A 20,198-nucleotide genomic window follows, 5' to 3' on the forward strand; every position below is an offset into this window, starting at 1 on the left:
GCTATTTGGTCACTAGAGCCCCTCTCGCCGAGGGCTGTGCTGGACCCCACAGGAAAGGCCAGCTTGGTTGCCAGCCTCCCTGGGGGTGGGAGCACAGAGGGGGGGGGATCTTGGAGGGATTTATTTCCTGAGTTCGAATTGCAAAAAGCCTCCAAAATTAATCAATGGGGAAGCCAGATTCACTTAACAACGGTGTTACCCACTCAACTGCAGTGGTTCACTTGGCAACTGTGGCAAGGGACAAAAGTGACAATTGTCTCACTTAGCAACAGAAATTTGGGGCTCAACTGTGGTCGTAAACCGAGGACTACCTGTACTACTAAAAGTTAATGTGTGGCGAAACAATTACAAGGAAAATCTCCGCAAACACAGCCACTCCTAATGTTATGCATCATTTGGCAGCAGGAAATGTTCATTGGTCTGGGATGGGTACATTTTCCGCTCAACCAGGAAGGGCCTGCCTGGCACAATTGTGGGCATTCCTTTCTCCTTCTCTTTCTTTCTCCCCTGTGGTGCTAGACAGACGTCTCCACTGCTAGCCGAGATGTCTCCCTCCTTGAACCCAGCTCTCTCGTGGCACAGTGGTTTACAGCTTAGGGCTGTGAAGGACTGTGAAGCGGCAGACAGAGTCTAAGGGCCGTTGCTATCGCTGGGGAGGTTCACCAATGGCTGCTAAGGTCTTGGCTGAGTTACGGAGAGATGCACAGCACAGAATCCTGGGGTCTCCGGCACAGCCTTTAATTCTGCATGAAAATAAAAGGCCTGTTTTTACAGGAGTTGCTCTGGCAGTAATTCTAAGCCAAGCTAGCGAGTAATTCAAACAATTCAGTGCAAGATGCTCTCCACTAGACAGGCCCTAAATCGGAAACAGTCGGGGGTTTTCTCACTCCAGATATCTCCCTCTTGGTTCAAACTCCTCCTGCCGGTTTTAACAGCTATTTCACGGTTAAGCTTTAACTAGACGTCCGGTTCAATTTGCGGCTGCCAAGAAGGCTCAGCTGGTTGGGGGGCGTTGCCCTGAATTAGCCCAGTCATCAGACCTGGTCCGTTTGTACCATCTCCAATAGGTAACGAGAAGGCCGAATGCTCCGCATTTGGAGCACAAAGAGTTTCCAGGGAGAGAAAGGCGGCTCCTCCTCCATGGCTCAGAGGGCTTCGGGAGGAGCGAAGGTGGGGACTGGCTCTGCTGCCCTCCTTGTGGTTCTTGGAGACCCAGTTGATTTCCTGCTCGTCTAAGAGCAATGGGGGCAGCCTACGGTGTCTCCCCTGGAAGCCATTAGCAGCAGTTCAGGTTGGACGGACGAGATCCAGGTGAAGAGGCCGCGTTTTCTTCTATCCCTGCAAGAGGAGACCAAGAAGAGGGCTACGGTGCCTTACCTGTGACCTGCGGGGGGGGGGGCTTCAGAGGATTCCTCTCCTCCCACCCCCAAATGCCAGTTGTTGTACCCGTGTTTTCCAGGGTGGGCTTGGATGTCCCCTCAGCTGCCTCAGAAGAGCCGAGTGGCTGCCAATGCTGCCGTTACCTGGGCTCAACCGGAAGAAGCCCCACAGGAGCTGCTTCTGGACAGGAGCACCTGAGCCGCCCCCTGCGCGATTCTCAACCGTGGCCACTTGAAGGTGGGTGGATGTCAACTCCCGGAATTCCACAGTCGGCATGTTGGGGGAATTCAGAGGATTGAAGCCGACCCCCCACCCCCCGGCTTCAGGGTGCCAAGGCTGAGAAACGCTGATCTGGAAGAAAAGACCCCCTTTGACCGCTTTCCCGAGAACAGGGTGGGGTGGGGGGTGGGTGTGTTAGGCCCACATACTGATGAAGTCCCCTGTGCCGATTGGCAGCAGCCGGTTGCAGCTCTTCTCCAGCTCCATTAGCACAGACCTCTCGAAGGCCAAGGCAGCGACCCGGAAAAAAAAGTCCTTGACGTTTTCCCCTGCAGAAAGAGAAAAAGGACGGGGAAGATGCCCCAAATCCTTAAAACCTGGCAAGCGGATGTACTGCTAGCGGCGGCTGCGGCTGTATTCCAAGAACAGACAAAACATGGCCGCTTGCTGGGAGAACAAATGCGCAGGCACATGGGCATGGTGGTGGTCCAAGGCCTCCCTTGCACACGAGGAAGCCTCCTTGGGGTGCCAAAGCTGGGTGGGTGACACTTGGGGCCCAGCAGCTCCTCCCAGACAGCGGGGGGGGGGGGGGCAAGGGGAGCCGTTCCCTTCCCGATCTGCTGTGCTGCCTCTTCCTGGGGCTCAACTGACCTGTTTTGGCCGAAACGGACCAATACTCTGCCTGCATCTCGTTGGCCAGACGGACGGCATCCCGCTCTGTCCGCTCGCTCTCGGCATTGGACTGAAACGGAAAGAGCCACAGAGGGGGAATGGGGTGCTGCCCCCCAACACAAGCGCCTGCCTTGCCACTGCCCTCCCGGGCCAGGAGGGGGCTGTGGGGGTGTTTCCAGCTGCAGGAGAAGTGGGGGGCAGTGAGCTCACAAGGCCTCCAAAGTAGAGGAGGGGCAGAGTTGACTGCAGCCAAATTTCCACAGCCTGGCCTATCAGGACTCTGCAGGCCAGCCCCCTCCCCTCCTGCCCCTCTTGGGGGCCAAGTGGCTGCCCTTGTCCAGTATCTCCTCACTGGGACAACGGACCCTCGCCTTGGCCGGAGGCGGCTGACCCAATCCGTGGCAGGCAGCCTGAATGCTCCAAGTGGAGGGTGTGGCATCGGGAGCCACACAGCCAATCCCAACAAGCCGCGGACCCTTCCTACAGCCAAGAGAACTCAGAAAAGGGAGTGGGCAGCAACACAAAGGGGGTGGGGGGGGGCAGACAGCCTGGGGTCCCCTGTGTATTCCCTGCCCTGCTGGCCACTGGGAAGCCCCCAGGCCTCACCTCCAGCCCCCTCTTCCTTTCCAAGAAGAGCCCAGAGAAGCTTTCTGAGCCAATCAATAATGGGCAGAGGCAGCCACCTCCCTGGAGAGAGAAGGAAAGCCCAGGGTGTAGGGAGGGGACAGGGTTTTTGGGGTGGGAGGGCGCAGCCAAGGAGCCACCCTCCCCTCAGTTGCTTCACAAGAGCGCCCAGTGCGTGTTCTCGATCGTTCAAACTGCCCCCACCCCAAAAGAATGGGTCTAGGCTGGGATAACTCCACCAGGGTCTCTAACAGGTTATGGTCAGAAATACCAAGACGGGAGACAGAACCGTGTGATGGAAGAAGTTCTGCCTGTCCCTTAGGTGTGTTTCGGCTACTGTCTTGACCACCTTGGTCCCTTCTGGTGGAGGAGCTGGTCCTGGGGGCCTCCCAGCTCTTCTTCGCTCAGCCAGCATCAGCCCCACCCCCAGCTGTCAGGGGCTCTCAAAGACAGGCACGCTCCATTCGCTGGGCTGCAGATGGGATGCCCAACCGGCCACCTTGGTTCTGGAGATAAGATTTCTTCAGGCTCACCAGCAGATCCTTCTTGGTTCCCACCAAAAACACAAAACTGGATCCGGGGTGGTTCTCCCGCAGGGCGTCCTCCAGCCACCGTCTGGACAGGGAGAAGAGCACAGGTGAGGGAGGGAGGGGATCCTCCGACACGCTGAGAAGACGTACCCGTCCCAGTCCTAGTCCTGTCCTGGGCCAGAAAGCCACCCAGGGGAGGCTGCCTTCTGCCAGCCCCAGGGGCGCCTCCCCCTGTCCTGCTGCAGCGGGCAGACTCCCCCTGGGCTCTCTGGTCTGGAAGGGCAGCGAACAAAGAGCATCTTGGCAAGAGGTGATGGTCACCGGTGCCTTTTGTCACCTCCCGCATGGATCACTGCAGTGTGAGTTACGTGGGGCTGCTGCCTTTGAAAACCTCTGTGTCCAGAACCCAGCCGCGTGCAGCGATGGAGCCGCCATGCGTTGCCTGCGTAGCATCTCTGTGGCGCGACTTGCACAGCTTCCTGTCTCTTTCCATTCCAGATGCTGGTCATCCCTTCCCAAACTCAGGTGGTCTGTCGGGCTGCCTTCCTTGAGGGCACCTACCCATCGTGCCAGATCAAATAGGGTGGGCACGGCCCTGCTCCCCTCACCCAAATATAGCCACTTTATGGGTGCTAGGAAACCTGCCTTCTCCGTGGTAGTGGCTGCCCCTTCCCCTCGAGCCTGGCGGGCTTCGGCCCGCCTCGCTTTCCCCCCAACGACAGGATGGGATGGCTGCACGTTGGAAGCTTGACACGGTGCCTGGTCTCTAGTTTCCATGTTTATGGCTTTTAATACGATTTTATGTTTTAATTCTTGATGGGGAGCCACCCAGAGCCTGTTCCGTGGTGGGGAGGGGGGAGCTAGAGCAACGTTTCCAGTGAACGAATAGATCTCTGCCTTCTGCCTCTCTGCCTTCAGCCTGTTTTCCTCTCTGCAGACCTAATCAGGTGGCAGCCAGCCATCTGCCCGTGTTTGCACCGTTGCTCCTTTGAACTGGCAAACGGGTCTAGTGGTGCCCCGAGTGATGAGGGGACGGGAAGGAGAGGCAGAGGGCAGAGGAGAGGAAGGCGCACCATCTGTTCTCCTGCTCAGCAAACAAGGCTGTCCCTATGCCAGTCCCCTCTGACACCAGCCTCCTGCCCACCAAGTCCAGCTGAAGTGGGCCAAGGGATCCTCCCTCCCCTTGGAAAGAGTAAAGCCACAGGAGCCAAAGGCGAGCCCGGAGCCCGCAGGAGCCAAGCCGAAGGCAACGCTAGAGGGAAGCACTCTGGCAGAACTGGGCATGGCTGTGCCCTCCTCTCCCCCACAGCCTGCAGAGGCAGCTCTGAGTCAACTGGCTCAGTAAGGGCACCAGGATCAGCCAAGGACCTTCCCCCTCCCTTGGCCTCCCCCCCCAGGGCCCTTCAGGAAGACCTGCCCAGCTGGATTCCACACAGCAGCAGGAAGAAAAGGGTGCCTCCCTCATTAGCAGGGTGTGTGGAGCCCTGCTCCTCACCTAGTTCACGCCCCGCGTGCCTCTCCTCCTCCTCCGCGTGCAAATCAATATTTAACTTGCATATGGGGCTTTTCTGAGGCTGAGTGTCTCCCTTAAATGTGGAGGGGCCATGATTTTAAATTCCAATTGGTGATGAGCACTCTGAGATTGGCTCTTTGCTACAGCAACGCCCCAGGGCCAGCTTAAAGGCCTTTCCTGTGTGTGTTCGTGTGTGTGTCTGTGTGTGTGTCTGTGTGTGTGAAGTCAGAGCGGGTGTGTAGGATCAGATCCCTCTAATCATCCTGGTAAGCTTATTGTTTCACGATGAGACACTAACAGGCCATTCCACCACCCACCGTGGACTCCATATCACCGTCGTCTCCCACCATGGTATTATTTTGGCCAAACAATGGCTGGAAAAAAACCTTTACAGATGGCAGAATTTGCCGAGCAGGAATGATCTGAACGGTTAGCAGGGTTTGCTTGACTTTGGCTTTGTGTAAAAGCTGGCAGCTCTTCTTCAGCCAATAAACGTGGTTCCATCCTTCGTGGCTCAGTGGGGATAGGCAGCGTCATAGCCACAAAGGGGAAACTGGGGCGACTTACTTGGTGTGGTCCAAAGTCTGGATGTCAGCCAAGTCGAAGACGGTGATAATTACTGCCAAGAAAGTAAAATAAGGTTGCGCAAGGTGGGCGGGAGCAGCCCCTGAGCCACCGGTTCGGCCACGCCAAAGATGGAGGGGAGGGTTTCCAACCAGGTGGGCGCCTTCGCCCTCAGCTCACCTTCCGCTCCTCTGTAGTAGGCAGACGCGATGCACTTGAACTTCTCCTGGCCGGCCGTGTCCCATCTGGGCCAGAAGGGGAGGAGAAAGTCACCGGGGGCTCCGGGGGGACCTACAGTCTCCCACTGGCGGAGCTAAAGTATAGATTGGGCAGAAAAGCCCGAGGAACAGCGTCCTCTCGTTCTTCAGAATTAAAACACACACACAATATACACGCGGAATAAAAATCAGTCTGGCTGTTATTCATCAGCACCTATGCATCCCCCACTTGAACACAGGGTGTCCTCAACTTACGACCACAATGGAACCCAGAATTTATGTTGCTGTGAGAAATTTTGACACTCGAGTCTCGCCCCATTTTACTGCTTTTCTTGCCACGTTTGTTTAAGTGAATCAAGGAAGCTGTTAAAACTAGCTAACAAGGTCATTAAGTGAATCTGACTTTGGTTGTCAGAAGGTCGTAAAAGGGAATCCCATCACCCCTGGGACACTGTAAGTGTCGTAAGTATGAGTCAGTGCTCAAGCATCCAGAATGTAAATTATGCGACCCTGAGGATGCTTCAACAACCCCCAACAAGTTTGCTTGGCATTCGGACGTTGTTCAGCTGCTGTTCTGACTCAAACCCTTTTCCAATAAGACAAACAATAACCAAAGGGAACAGAAACCTTTTAACGAGTCTTATGAATCCCCGGTTAAAAGGCTGCTGCAAACTCATTAACTCTGATAAACACAAACCTTGCCAAAACTGTACGAGACTGCCAAGAATCACAGATAATAAATATTTCACAACATAAGAGTCCACCTTAAGATACTGTAATGTCCCACAAGGCTGAGTTTCAAAACATCTTTGCTTCCTGCAAAGAATGTTCGCTGCACATCTGGCTTTTATCTTCTTGAAGGAGGGGCCATTACCTTGCAGCCTTACTCTTGAGTCACCCGTGCTGTTGCAGCTGCTCTTTCCTGCGAGTAGTCCTGTGTGCACGCGCGCTTGGCACAGGCTCCTCGGGAACCTCCTCATCGCTGCTGCCAGCCCCCACAATCTCTGAAGGCAGCAGTCCACTCCCTAATGGTCCTGGCCCCTCATCTGAGTCCTCGCTCTCCTCAGCCGTCCACACCTGCAGCCAACTAACCACAAAAATCGCCTTCCCAGGAAACTCCCTCAAGTGCTACAACCATCTAGGTTTGGGTTCCTCATTTGTCCTATAAAGGCTCAAACGAAGCTCCCTCTGAGACTTACCTGCTAGCCAGCTTCCATTCTGGGTCACTGGTTATGTCCCCATTAGCACATTAAGCTGAAGGCCCCAAGAGAACAGGCTAAGTGAACAAGCGCATATCCCCACTCTTCCTTAACTTCTAAAAACGCTTTCCGCTCCTCTGCCTCCAGGGCTTAGGTGGGGCCCAAGGAGAGAGGCAGGTTTTCAGGCTCAGCTAAGAAAACCTACCTGGGCACCAAACTGGACCGTAACTCTCCAGCCTCCCTTCCAATGCATTGGGATTGCAGATCTAACATTAGAGGGCTGGCTGGGGGGGTCTCTAACAGGCAGAAGGAACAACCTTGAGGGACAGGAGGAAAAGCTGCAACGATCAGATAAGAGAAATCTGAATTGGGGCAGAAACTAATTTGAGAAAGCTTCTCAGACATGACACGCCCGACTTCTCAAGAGCGAGGAGACAGGCACATTTCTGGCTGGCAAGAACCGGACACAGACCCCTCCCCCCCCAGAGGTATTTACGACCCAATTTCAGAGTTTGAATGGCTCCCTCTTCAGCAGTCACCTGGCCACATTTCGGCCAGGTGGGAAACGGCCTGCATTTGCACCCCAGGACCATGTGGTCACCATTTATGATGTTTTTGCCAATAACTGGCATTTATGTCTAGCAAAAATGCCCCGTAGCAAACAATGTTTAATTCTGCGTCAAAAGAAAAGTTGGAAAATCGGGTCTGCCGGGTGGGTGACCCTCTTTACAACATATGACCTAATTATGGTCGTAAGTCAAGGATTACCTACACCTGTGTTGGCGAACCTATGCCATGTGTGCCGGAAATGGCACGCGGAGAGGTCGCCCGGAAGAGCCTCACTGCGCATGCGTGTGCGCGCTACTGCCCGACAGCTGATTGTCAGGTATCTGGTGCACATGTGGAGGGGGGGTGCGTGGAAGATGCACGTGCATGCGCAGGGAGGAATCGCATGCGCAGGGGCGTGGGGGGGCCAGCACACATTGCTTTCTGGGTGCTGGCCTGCGAGCGAGCGTGCGTGCGTGCAGTTATCGGCCCAGGAGCCGAAAAAGGTTAGCCACCCACTGACCTACACTGTTAACTACGTAATAGAAGCAGTCTGAGCACTCTGGTGTTCCAGTCTGGTCTACCTCGGAGGGCCGGCAGAATCTGGGAGTAGAAGCACAAGGCCCAACGTCCTGAATACACACTTCGCTTGGCAAAAGTTCTCCGTGCATTGGGGTAAGTGCACGCGCATAACATTTGCGCGCTCCCTCAAGCGAAGGCATTCTGCAAGGCAAGGCTGCCTTTTCCATCAGAAATGCTGCTTTAAAGGTTATTCCAGTGAAACCTTCCACACTACCTGGAAACGGGGAGGGGGAAGCAGGGACAGGAGCTGCTTTCCAACTTACATCTGAAGATTGTAGGGCACCCCAGCGATCTCAAAACGCTCAATTTCAAAATCCACGCCAATCGTTGCCTTGTAATCCCGGTCAAAAACCTCTTTGCAAAACCTGCAATTGAAAAATGGTTAAGGAAAAAACAACAACAGCATGTCATTTGAATCTTGGAAGTCTAAGGAGATTCTCAGTCATGGTTGTCCCCAAAGGTGCTTTTTCAAGAGGCAAAGAGCTGATGAAGCTTCTTGGATGAGAAGCGAAACATCTTCCAAAAAACCCCAGAAAGTCCAATTGCCTCTTGAAAAAGCACCTTTGGATTAAATCCAGGAAGTTCTTTCCAAAGCATACAAACATTTGCTAGACCAATATTTGAATACAGCTCATCAGTCTGGAACCCACATTACGTATCTGATATTAACACAGTTGAGAAAGTCCAGAAATATTTCACAAGAAAAGTTCTCCACTCCTGTACTCGTTGCAGAATGCCTTATGCCACCAGATTTGAAATTCTAGACCTAGACAACCTAAAACTAAGCTGCCTTTGTTCCGATCTAAGTATACTACATAAAATTATATATTGCAATGTCCTACCTGCAAATGAATACTTCAGCTTCAACCATAATAACACAAGAGCACACAATAGATACAAACTCAAACTAAACCGCACCAAACCCGATTGCAGGAAATACGAATTCAGCAACAGAGTGGCTAATTCCTGGAATGCACCACCTGACTTGGTGGTTTCTTCCCCAAAAACTTTAACCTTAGACTGTCTACTATTGACCTCACCCCTTTCCTAAGAGGTCTGCACCAACCTGTCCTATTGTTTCTTTTTATTTTTCTTATACGTATCCATTTCATGTATTCATAACTATGCTGTTATAATATATAAGTCATGTATTCATGACTATACCTGTTATCTTATAATCGCTTGACAAATAAAATAAAATAAAAAATAAAATAAAATAAAATAAAATAAAATAAAATAAATGTCATAACTTCCTTCCTAAGATTTTTATTTAGAAGCTGGGTGCATATTCTTGGTTCTCTGGCATAACCCACACCTGCCATTAGACCTTTTTTGCTAGAAGTCCAATTTTCAAGCTCCAGGTCCATCCACAGCCTTCTCCTCCTCCTCCCATGCACTCTGCCCATGGCCTGGCTCTGAGGCCCAGCGGTTCCACCAGCCTCCAGTGCTCCCAAGCAACGGGGGCTTCACCCACCCTAGAAAGGGCCCAAAGCAGCCTGCGTGGCAGTCAAAGATCCCTGTGCCCAGTGAATTTAGAATAACCAGTGGGGGAAAAGCCCACATGGGGCTGCCATTAATTGCTGCTGGAAAAGGGAACGTCGTAATACCTGTTGATAAGGCTTGTTTTTCCAACGCAGAGGTCTCCCACCACGACCACTTTGGAGATCTTTAGCCTGGAACACACATTTCACATTGAACATGTTGATGCAGTTGAGGGGGGGAAACAGACTGTTTCACGAGCGAATGAACTTTCAAGGAGAGGAGTGCAAAATCCAGAGCTCTCCGTGGCTTGATACAACTTGGCACCGTCCTCCCCATCACGAGGCCTCGCCTCCTCCTTTTGAGCTTGAAGCAGTTCAGGCTCCAGTGGGGTTTTGCATCCCTCTGCTTCCACTCCCCCTCCCCATTCTTTTTCAATCTGAGCATAAAGCAAACTGGGGGGCTTCAGAAATGTAGAAACCCGATAGGACGACCCTCTTCCTGATCTGCAGTGAAGAAAACATCAGGACATCAAGGGGAACCAAATGGATTTGTCTCCACGAAACAAACAGATCTTGCATTTATTTAGATGTCTCTCCGGCAAAATGGGCATCAGAATATGCTTTTGCATATTAATTAAATTTCCTGCCTTTCCTTCCTGCCATCTCCTCCTACTTCTCCCTTAACAAATGCGCCAGGAAGGCTGGGCTGAGCGAGAAGAGCAGGCAGCCCCCACGCCCCAGGGCGTTTCAGGACTAAGGCGAGGGGGTGGGGGGTTGACTGTCTAATCAGCATATTGCTGGGACTTTCTAGATTAGAGATGCGTTGACTAGAATATATCTACAGACCCCTCACCTCCTGGACATAAACTGTTTCAACTCCTCCTACCCTCAAAACGAAGCTATAGAGCACTGCACACCAGAACAACTAGACACAAGGAGTTTTCCCCCCATGCCATCCCTCTGCTAAACAAATAATTCCCTCAACGCTGTCCAGCTATTTACAAAGTCTGCACTACTATAACTAACTTTGTTGCTTGTATCCTTACAATTTATATTGACTGTTTCCTAGTATGGTTTGATTGCTTATTGTACCCGATGACTATCATTAAGTGTTGCACCTGATGATTCTTGACTGTTGATGAATGTATCTTTTCTTTTATGGACACTGAGAGCATTTGCACCAAGACAAATTCCTTGCATGTCCAACCACACTATATTCACAGAGGGAGACTATTTTATAATAATTGATCTCCTAGAATAGGGGTGTCAAACTCCAGCCCATGGGGTGCTTAGATCTGGCCTGTGGGGCTGGTCTGGAAACAGTGAAGGACTGGCATGTGGTGCCTCTGCCAGTGAAAACAGAGCTCGGGAGGGCAACGGGCAGCCTTCCCCGGCTCCATTTTCACTGGCAGAGGGTTGCAGGAGGCCGTCGCAGCTGAAAACAGAGCTCTGGAGCCTGTTTTCTTTGGCAGAGTGCCCAGGCCACCACAGGTGTCCCCGATACAAGTGATGTCGAGCTGGCCACGCCCCCCCTGACCACTCCCACTCCACCCCCTCCCCAAGGTCAAATATAACCCTGATGCGGCCCTGAATGAAATTGAGTTCGACAGCCCCGTCCTAGAAGATGCAGTCAATGTTTCCACTTGGATCCCAGTGTTACCTGCACAATCACTTCTTTCTCCTCTTCTTTTCCCAGAGGTCAATTTCTCATGTTCCCTGAGAAGCCGCACTCTCCCCTCCCCAGCAGCCCACCTCACCATTACAGTTCTGGCACGGAGCACCAGACCCACCCCGAGGAGCTTGGAAATGCCCCAGCCAGAGGATCCTCCCAGGCCCGGCCATGGTGAACCATGGGGTGTCGAGCAACCTCCCAGCCATGGCATGCAGGGGGCACCAAGCGTTCTTCCCCAGGCAGCCTTAAGTGGGTTTGTCTCCCAGGTGAAGGGGGTCAGAATGAAGGTGGCTTCAGAAACGGCCTCCAGGCTGCAGGCCAGCTTTGGACACGATGCTGGGCCCGCGTTTTACCCACCAACCTGTGCCTGGTGAATTCCTCTCCCGTCCGTGAGAGGAAGAGCAACACCCATGGCTGAACTTTCATGCAGCGCTTCTCAATCCCGGCAACCCGAAGACGGGCTTCCCCCTAAGGCCTTCCTTCGACCGGGGTTCCCCCGTCGGCTGCCCCCTTGCGCAGCTTCATCTTGTGTGCCAGGTGCGCCATTTCTTCGGTCAGGAGGCCCTTCCCAAAGTCGCTCATCCCACAATTACCCCTGCCATGTGCTCCACCAGGGGATGCCCACGAAGGCCACCCAGAAGCTCCGGGGGATTCAAAAGGCAGCGGTGCCAGCAGCAACAGGGGCCTCTTGGAGTGTCCACCACTGCTCCATGGGCTGCGTTGGCTGCCCGTTGGCTTCCAGGGGCAAGTCAAGGTGCCGATTATGGCCTATAAAGCCCAGTGTGAACAAAGGCGTGGATGCCACCCGAGAGGCTGCTTGTCCCCAATCGCTTCTGAGTACAGTCCAGCAGAGAGAGAGCAGTCCAGGTGTCCCTCACTGGCATCTCGTGGGACCAAGGCAGGGAACCTTCTCTGTTGGGGCCCCACTCTCTGGAACAGGATCCCACCCCCACCCCTCAAATATCAGGATCTTCTCTCCGGGGGTTCCAGAAAGCTTTGGGTCCCAGACGTGGGGCCGATGCTTGTTATTCGTTTAATGGCCTCTGTTTGGTTTTCGGACTTTGTTATTTACTAGAGCTCTGGTGGCTAACCTTTTTCGGCTCCTGTGCTGATAACTGCGCATGCGCTCGCGTGCCACCACCCAGAAGGCAATGCGTGCTGGCCCCCCCACGTCCTCTGTGCATGCACGCACAATCCCCTTGCCGTGTGTCTGTGCTGCATGCGCGATCACCCCCGAGTGCCATCCATCTGCGCATGCTTGTGTGATCCCCTGCATGCCACGTGTCTCTGCGCATGCACCCTCCCCCCCACGCATGCGCGCTAGACATCCGACAGCTGTCGGGCGGTGGTGATGCGCGCGCATGCACAATGGGGCTCTTCCAGCGTGCCGGAAGAAGTGGCTCAGCATGCCATAGGTTTGCCAACATGGTTCTAGAGTATGCAAGTCTTGGCTGTTGGCTTGATTCAATATTTTTAGCCATTTTTATGTCTTTTCCAGAGTCTCCTGAAGTTGGGTGGACAATTTAAATAAATACTTTTTTAAAAAAAAAACCAGAATGAGATGCTTTCCAAAGGTTCCTCCTGTCCTTCAAATCCAAGCAGTTTCTATTTTGGGCTTTCAGGAATTGGAAAACAGGATGAACCTGGGTGGTTTGCTTGGCTAAGTCTGCAACGAAAGAGGGTGTGGTGGCCCTAACAAGCTCTTGGGACTCTATGCCTGCTATGCCTGCTATGCCTGGCTTCCAGAGCAGAGCATCTCCTCCTCGGCTGATGATGTTGTGGGCAGCCCTTTTATTAGCTCACATCCTTTTAAGCTATGAAACGGATTGGCAGAATGTGCAAACACTTCAGCACCTCTGGCAAGGAAAGGTTTAAACATCCTGGTAGCATGCAAGGTGTTGCACCCATCTGGCGTGTCCCATCTAGTGTGGCTTGCAAGAACAGCAAAGAGAAGAGAGGACGGACGCTGTGAAGGCCAGGTAATAAACGGAGGGGGATTTCCTGTTATTTTAGACACGTTTTCCTTACAGACATACGAGGGGGCCAGAGAGTCAGTCCCCCCAAGGGCTGCTGCTTCTCTATTTCGGGCTTCCTGCCCAGAGCAAGGTGAGGACCTCCAGGAACAAAGGACTCACCCAACGGTCCCAGGGTTCCTCCGCTGACAGGCCGCCCTCACCTGGGCGTGGAAGTCCTCCCTCAGCTGCAGACAGGCCTCGGGGGTGTAGCACTGCAGGCAGAGGGGAGCAGCAGCTGGCGGGCCAGTCCTTCCTCCGCCTGGGCAAAGACCGCCCCCCCCCCGGGAGGAGAGGCGGGCCGTTCCTTGCTTACCTTGGGGAAGTCCGAGATCCTCCGGTCTCTGCTGACGGGCAGGAGGGGGCCCTTCATCGCCCAGCTTGCGGGGCTGTCAGGCACAAAAAGAGGACGGGGAGGCCTTACAAGCCGCGACCTCACCCGGCCGGGCGGGCGGAAGGAGGCCGCCTCTCTGCTGCCCACAAAGCCGAGAGACGGAGCCTCCCCACTCCCCCCCGCCACAGGTGGGCAGCCTCTGCCGGCCTTTGCAGCCGCCCTGACCCGGCTAGCCCGCGGGCTCGGCCCCTCCGTCCAAGCGGGGCTGCCCCGTCACCACGCGGGGACCCTCCTGGACAAGAGGCGGAAGCCCCCGAGCGCTCTGGCCGAGGCCGCCCTGCTGCAGGGACCCTCCGCGCCCGGCCTTCCCTCGGCGCAAGAGAGGCCGCCCGGCCGCCCTTCCAAGCGGGGCCTCCTCCAATCCCGGCGAGCAGCGCCTCGCCCTGCGAAGGGCCCGCCCCTCCCCTCGAGCCCCTCGGCCGGAGGTGCCCAAACGGCCGCAGCCTCCGGGAGCGCCGCTTGCTGAAGGCGCTTCGCGGAACCGCAGCCGGGCAGGTGCCTCTCGCCGGCTCCTCCGCCACCGCCCGGCCTGTTGCCGCCTCCCTCCCTGCGGGCTCTCCCCAGCCGGCAGCAGCAGCAGCAGCGCCCGGGCCGGCCCTGCCAGCAGCCGCCCGGCCGACGCGCTCCAGCCTTCGGCGCCCGACCAGCTCCGGGGAGCGGAACGGCCGCGGCGGGCTCTTGCCCCGCTCGGTCACCCGAAGCAGCCCGGCGGCGGGCGCGAATGCTCTGGACCGGGGAGTCCGGCGTCTTCCCGCCGAGTCCTCGCACCCGACAAGCGGCGAAGGGCAGCGCGCAGCCCCCGGGGTTCCTCTCGCACGGGCTCCCGAGCAGGGCGGCGGCGGCGGCGGCGGCGGCGTCCCGAGCGGCAGGCGGGCCACTCCGGCGCTAGTGCCGCGTGGCCATGGCAACCGCCGCGAGGGCGGGAGAGGATGGGCTCCTCCCCGCGCTGGCCGGGCAGGGGGCGCCGGCAGCGTTTGCAACAGCCCAACAGCCGCTTCCCCGCCGACCAGCGCTTCGGAGAGAGGCTCCGTGCCCCCCTCCCGGTCCGCCCCAAGTGGACACGTTTCCGCTGCAAAATCGCGAAGCCCGCCACTTGTTTCAATCCCAGGTCGTGGATTCGTGCCCGGAGTAGCGGGGCTGGACAAGGCGACGTCCAAGGGTCCTTTAGCGAAACGCAGCCTAAGATTGGAAGTGACGGTGGAGGCTCCACTCGCTCCACTGGTCGGTTTGGCCTAGAAGCCCTCCAGGGCCCCTTCCTCCTCTCTTATTCTGCTTGGAGACCTCTGGAGAAGAGGAGAAACTTCACCCTTCAAGAAGAGGCTGCGATTCAGCCGGTGGGCAGCTCGCTCCTCCTGGGCCCTAACCCGAATCTGCTTCCTGCTCATTGCAGGCTGTTGGGCAGACTTTGGATTTAGCAGATTAACAAGAGTTGGAAGGGGCCTTGTAGGTCATCTATTCCAACCTCCCTGCCCCCCCACCCAAGCAGGAGACCCTACTACACCATTTCTGACAGATGGCCGTCCAGTCTCTTCTTGAAAGCTTCCAGGGATGAAGCTCCAGGGATGATTTCCCAAGAGCGTCATCACACCTCTCCCAGCCTTCTCTTCTGTGTCCAGGTTGGTTCCCAGAGCCTTCATTGCATCGACAGGTGCCATCTGAGCACACTAGGATTTCTCATCATCCTGCTTAGATGGCGGTGCCAGAGCTGGATGCAGAATTCCAGGGGGAAGAGGGCAGGGCAAGTCAGAGGAGAAGGGACAAAGTTGGACAAAGGCCTTGTCTCATCCATAACCTGCCCGAGGACCTTGTCAGTTGTACAGTTATACACCCAGCTGACTGGCCTGTACTCTCCTGGCACCACTTTCTTCCCTTCTGTAAAGAGAGGAGCAACATTCACTCTTCCCCAGCCGTCTGGCACCTGCCAGGCCCCCAGGAATCCTTCAGCTGCCCTGGCATTGATCTCCTGGCCATGGAGGCCTGCATTCCTTAAATTGGCCAACCCTCATTTATATCTGCCTCTCTCGGGGTAGACTCCCCTTCTAGCTAACTTGGAATCCCCGCACAGGAGAAAGTGACCCAAACCCAACCTTCTCCCTAAAGTCCCTGTAGTCCTTATCTGCCTATCCCCAAGAGGGTGCAGTCAGTCTAGCCGAGCTTCTTGTAAATAGGCATAGAGAAACCCATAGAGAAACTTCTCTGATGAGCTCAGGGCGTTGGGTCTGGTTCATTGCGCCTGGCACAAAGGCTCCATTTCCCTCTGGGAACAGTCATGCTTACCCCCTGCTCCTCAAACAGCCCTTCTGCCTCTTTCCACGCAGCCCTCCAAATTTGTGGCTTTCTGGGCATTTCTTGCAGCTTCTAAGCTCCAGAATTTCTGCCACAATCCTTCCATTTCTTCTGTTCCCCGTCCTTTTTTCTCTCTCTTCAGGGATGTAACGGTCAGAACCCAACAGCCACAATTCCACCTGCCAGAAACAGGGAAACAGCCACCAGCTGATCAGCAAGGAAACAGCTGCATTTCCGCGGGTATCTGGGCGAGTCTCACAAGGGAAACCTCCCCCCGTTAAGGAGTGGAGGAGGCTCCTCCGGGTGACTCATCTCCCGGCAACCCCTCCCTGCCCCCCTGCCGCAAACGCACGAGGCTCTGAGCTGCCAGTGTTTGTACAGGAGGGGATCTGCTCTTGGAACCAAGTGATCCAGAAAATAAACAACGCTTCCTGGCAACCGATTTGCTGTGCTTGGCTGGGAAGGAAAGCGTATCCGTCCTTGCCCCGGTGTTAAACCACCTGCTCGGATCGGCCCTTCTTTGCTACAGTCTCTTTAAAGCTGGGGTCTCCAACCTTCAGCCTGAGGGACTTCAACTGCCAGAATTCCCCAGCCAGCTTTGCTGGGGAATGCCGGAGGTTTGCTGGCTGGGGGATTCTGGGAGTTGAAGTCCCTCAGGCCTAAAGCGGCCAAGGTTTAAAGAACTTTTCAACCGCGGAGGATTATTATTCCGAAGGGGGAGATTGGGAGGCGCGGCGGCCGGCCACCCCCTTGCCACAGGCACGCCGCCCTCGGCAGCCCCGGCGCAGCGGGGAGTACCTGGGGGCGGCTGGGTCGGAAAAGGCGGGCAGGCGTCGCAAAGCGGCGGCGGGCAAAGGCGCAGGACACGGGTGCGAGTCGGAGGGGGGGGGAAGGAGGTGGAGCGACGAGGGAAGCCGAACGTTTCCGAAGCTGCTCGGGCGGACGCACGAAGACCCGCGAGAAGGCCCCGGCCCGCCTCGATCCCGAAGCGTGCGCGTGCGCAGGCTTTCCCGCCCGGCGTCCCCGTCGCCTAGCAACCCGTTGGCGCGCGCCTCGGCGGGCTCCTCTCCGGCATGGCGCACCCGCGGATCTCGGCCCAGCTGCCCCCTGACACGACCCCACCAAGGCGCCCGTGGCCTTCGGCCGCCGAGGCCTCCCCAAGCTCAACGAGGAGCTGCAGCACCCCGAGTTGCTGACGCGGCAGCGGGCCCTGATGGCGCTCTGCGACCTGGTGCACGACCCGGAGAACGTTTACCAAGCCATCCGCCTGGGTGAGCGGCGGCGGCGGCGTCCTGGCCAAGGCGGGCGGGAGAGGGCGCGGTGTCCAGCGGCCGTCCAGCCCGCGTGCCTCTCGCCTGAGCCGCTTCAAGAAGGCGTGGACTGCAACTCCCAGAGCTCCGCAGCCTCGCGCGCCGCCCCGGGAATTCTGGGAGTTGAAGTCCGACGCTCTTAAAGGGACCCTCGGGAGATATATATATAGAAATTGGCATATCATCTAGCGCAGCCTCGAACACACCTTGACTGACACAGCGGATGCCCCTCTGCTGGGTCTGCCCAGCCCCTCCGGCTCTGCCCCCTTTCAGACTGCTCCCTCTGGATCTCCATTTTGTCCGGGTCCTTCCTAAAATGCATTCTCCCCCAGTCCCCCCCTTCCCTCTTTCCCTCCCTCCCCTCTGTCCCCCTCTCCCTCCCCCTCTCTTCTCTCTCCCCTTCCTCCCCTCTCCACAGCCACAGCCTTGTCTAGATCCCCTGACTGGTAGCCTAGAGCAGGGGTCTCCAACCTTGGCAAGTTTAAGACTTGTGGACTTCAACTCCCAGAGTTCCTCAGCCAGCAAAGCTGGCTGAGGAACTCTGGGAGTTGAAGTCCACAAATCTTAAACTTGCCAAGGTTGGAGACCCTGGCCTAGAGTGCTCCTTCAGTCCTTTTTTTTTGGGGGAGTCTCTTCTTCCTGCCGAGGCAAGGACCAAACTCCCCGTAGCCTTTGCAGAGCTTCCTGGCCTCTGTTGAGGAATGCCATCCGGAGGGGCAAGCAGGAGGGGCTCCTCCCCAGAGGGCATAGAGAGAGCAGCGGTTGGACTCTCTGCTTGCTGGGCAGGAAGAGAGCGAGGTCGGGCTCTCCCCAGCAATTCATCGAGTATATATCTACGTGATTGCAGTTGATGCTTCAGTCTGTGCAGATTCTGTGGGTAGGCAAACAACAATAAAGAAAGTATTCAAAAGTAACTCCACGTGTCTTCCTTGGTTCTTAGGGCCAGGCAGGTGAGGCTGGTGGCAACTGGTCATCGTCCAGAGACCCATGGTTCCGTTACCTCCTGTCATCACTACCGAGCGCCTGCGTCCCATTCTTCATCTCCCCATCCACCAATGTTCCTACCATCCCTGTCCTATTGTTCTTTTATTTATTTTTTTCTTATATGTATCCATGTATCCATAACTGCGTTTTTATTTATACCTATTATCTTGTAAGCAATTGACAAAACCAAATAAATAAATAAATCCCCTCCACTTGGCTCTCTGCTGTCTTCTGGCAGGCCTGGTGGTGTTAAGAAGCTGGACCAGGGCTATGGGGTAGACAGTATTGCCTCCAGTCTCTCCAGTTTACCCTTCAAGAGAGCAATTGGCCTGTACCTAATGATCTTCAGCAAATAGAACAAACTGGGCACAGTCCCTATGGTCACAAGAGTGTTTCCCTCATATGCAAACAATTAAGCCAGTAAAAAATGTCCTTCCCTTTGACCTCCCTGCCCAAACTCTGCTGAGCTGCCTCCCTTACATATCTCCTGAAGGTGCCTCAACTAGATGAGCAGGAAGCAACACTTGGGTCTCACCCGCTGGGCAATCAACAGTGATCAGTCAGCAGCCTTCTGCCCCTCGTAGCCCTTCCACCCTCTTTTTTGTGTAAAGTGATTGTAGGAAGGTCTAAGAGAACGTCCAGTTGTTTTCCAGAACAGACACAGGGGTTCCACAGGGAGGAAGGCAGGAGGCATGCAAGTGAGGATATGTGGTGATGCAAGACCCACAACTTACTTCCATAGGAAAAGGCCTTGCTTTTCACATGAATTTTTGTTATACATTTTTCATCTTTGTGATTGAAAGTATTACTATTATCTGATCTTGAAGATATCTTCTCATCTATTCCACAACCTTCTCTTATTGGTATCATTATTATGATTATTATTTTGTTATTTTGCATGTACACTGAGAGCTTCTGCACCAGAGGCAGATTCCTTGTGGGTCCAATCACACTTGGCGAAATAAAGCCTATTCTATTCTATTCTATTCTATTCTATTCTATTCTATTCTATTCTATTCTATTCTAGGGTTTGTTTTTGCCACAGCTGCGTTTAAATGTGTGTTGTCATTGCTTGTTTTTCTACATTTTAATCTGTAAAATATTGTTAACTGTCCAGAGTTATGAATTTAAGATGGGCAGCCTTATAAATCAAATAAATAAATCTTATTGGTCTAGATGGATTTGTGGTTTATAGCTTTTATATCTCCATACAAAGCCTCTGAGTTGAATTTGGAGTAAGAATTATAGAAATTCTAATTCCAACTTTCCCCCCCAGCTAATTATACAGGATGAATCATTGTAGAGATGGGAGAAACTTAAATACATTATTGTTCCTATATTTTCTAAGCTCACATTTTATTCTCTTATGTAGAAACATTTTTTTAAAAACCCCAAAAATATGTGCCTGTAACGTAAGAAGACAAATAAAAATATTTAAACTTAAAAATGAATTTAAAAGTTTTAAGTTAAATTGTAAATAATCATTCATTATTATGAATTCCTACAAAAACTGAAGCTGGAAAAAGCTAATTTTATAATACAATTTGATATGAAAAGCCATATAGAATTTGGCTTTGCTCAATCCTATTCTTTATTTCCTACACTGGAAATAAAAGTAAGGCATATAAACCAATCGTTATGTTATAATTTCTATCAGTGATTTATTTGGCCTTGGAAAGTTCTTTTGTCTTTAACATGAAAAGGACATAAGGAGAACTTGGGAGAGGGAAATGTGGCAGCATGGTTGAAGTTTTGACCCTTTTTCATATCAATTCTAATTTCATTTGACTTTTCTTGTTTTAGCAATTTGCATTTAGAATTTGCAGCTGGAGTTTATGGCCCCTGCATGTTGCTAACTGTCTTGGCGTTCTGTCTACCTTGGGACTTGGTTCCCTTTTCAACATCTTATGTCCTTAAAGTTCAGGAATGATGTACTGGCAGTATTCCTGACCTCCCCACAGGTAGTCCTTGGCCTAGGACCTCCACTGGAAACAGAATCTCTACTGCTAAGC

At 54.0% G+C, this 20,198-nt stretch overlaps 2 protein-coding genes across 7 annotated transcripts in view; one reads left to right on the top strand and one right to left on the bottom strand.

Annotated features, from left to right (window-relative positions):
- Nucleotides 1–722: 722 nt before the first annotated feature.
- RAB36 (RAB36, member RAS oncogene family) lies at nt 723–17,320 on the bottom strand. Of its 6 annotated transcripts, XM_087943031.1 has the most exons (12): nt 16,691–16,789; nt 15,884–16,071; nt 13,529–13,601; nt 13,336–13,427; nt 9,655–9,720; nt 8,311–8,412; nt 5,683–5,747; nt 5,506–5,557; nt 3,429–3,510; nt 2,251–2,341; nt 1,809–1,928; nt 723–1,338 (listed from the first exon to the last, which is right to left on the bottom strand). In XM_087943031.1, the coding sequence occupies exons 3-12, from the start codon at nt 13,583–13,585 to the stop codon at nt 1,277–1,279; spliced, it is 789 nt and encodes a 262-aa protein (XP_087799157.1). In that variant the 5' UTR covers nt 13,586–13,601; nt 15,884–16,071; nt 16,691–16,789; the 3' UTR covers nt 723–1,276. The 6 variants fall into 6 exon arrangements, with proteins under 6 accessions (XP_087799157.1, XP_087799154.1, XP_087799159.1 ...); XM_087943028.1 differs by lacking the exons at nt 15,884–16,071; nt 16,691–16,789 and adding an exon at nt 17,148–17,320; XM_087943033.1 differs by lacking the exon at nt 15,884–16,071 and having other exon boundaries at nt 16,691–16,768.
- Nucleotides 16,924–20,198, top strand: part of RSPH14 (radial spoke head 14 homolog) — an 81,661-nt gene continuing 78,386 nt past the window's right edge. Inside the window, 2 exon segments of the mRNA XM_026682876.2 lie at nt 16,924–17,002; nt 17,005–17,163. Of these exon segments, the coding sequence (XP_026538661.2) occupies nt 16,966–17,002; nt 17,005–17,163 (196 nt within the window). The 5' untranslated portion in view covers nt 16,924–16,965.

This window comes from Notechis scutatus, chromosome 13 (assembly GCF_049901735.1).
Source record: "Notechis scutatus isolate UNSWTSFEM ecotype Mainland chromosome 13, rNotScu1.2, whole genome shotgun sequence".
NCBI classification, from domain to species: domain Eukaryota; kingdom Metazoa; phylum Chordata; class Lepidosauria; order Squamata; family Elapidae; genus Notechis; species Notechis scutatus.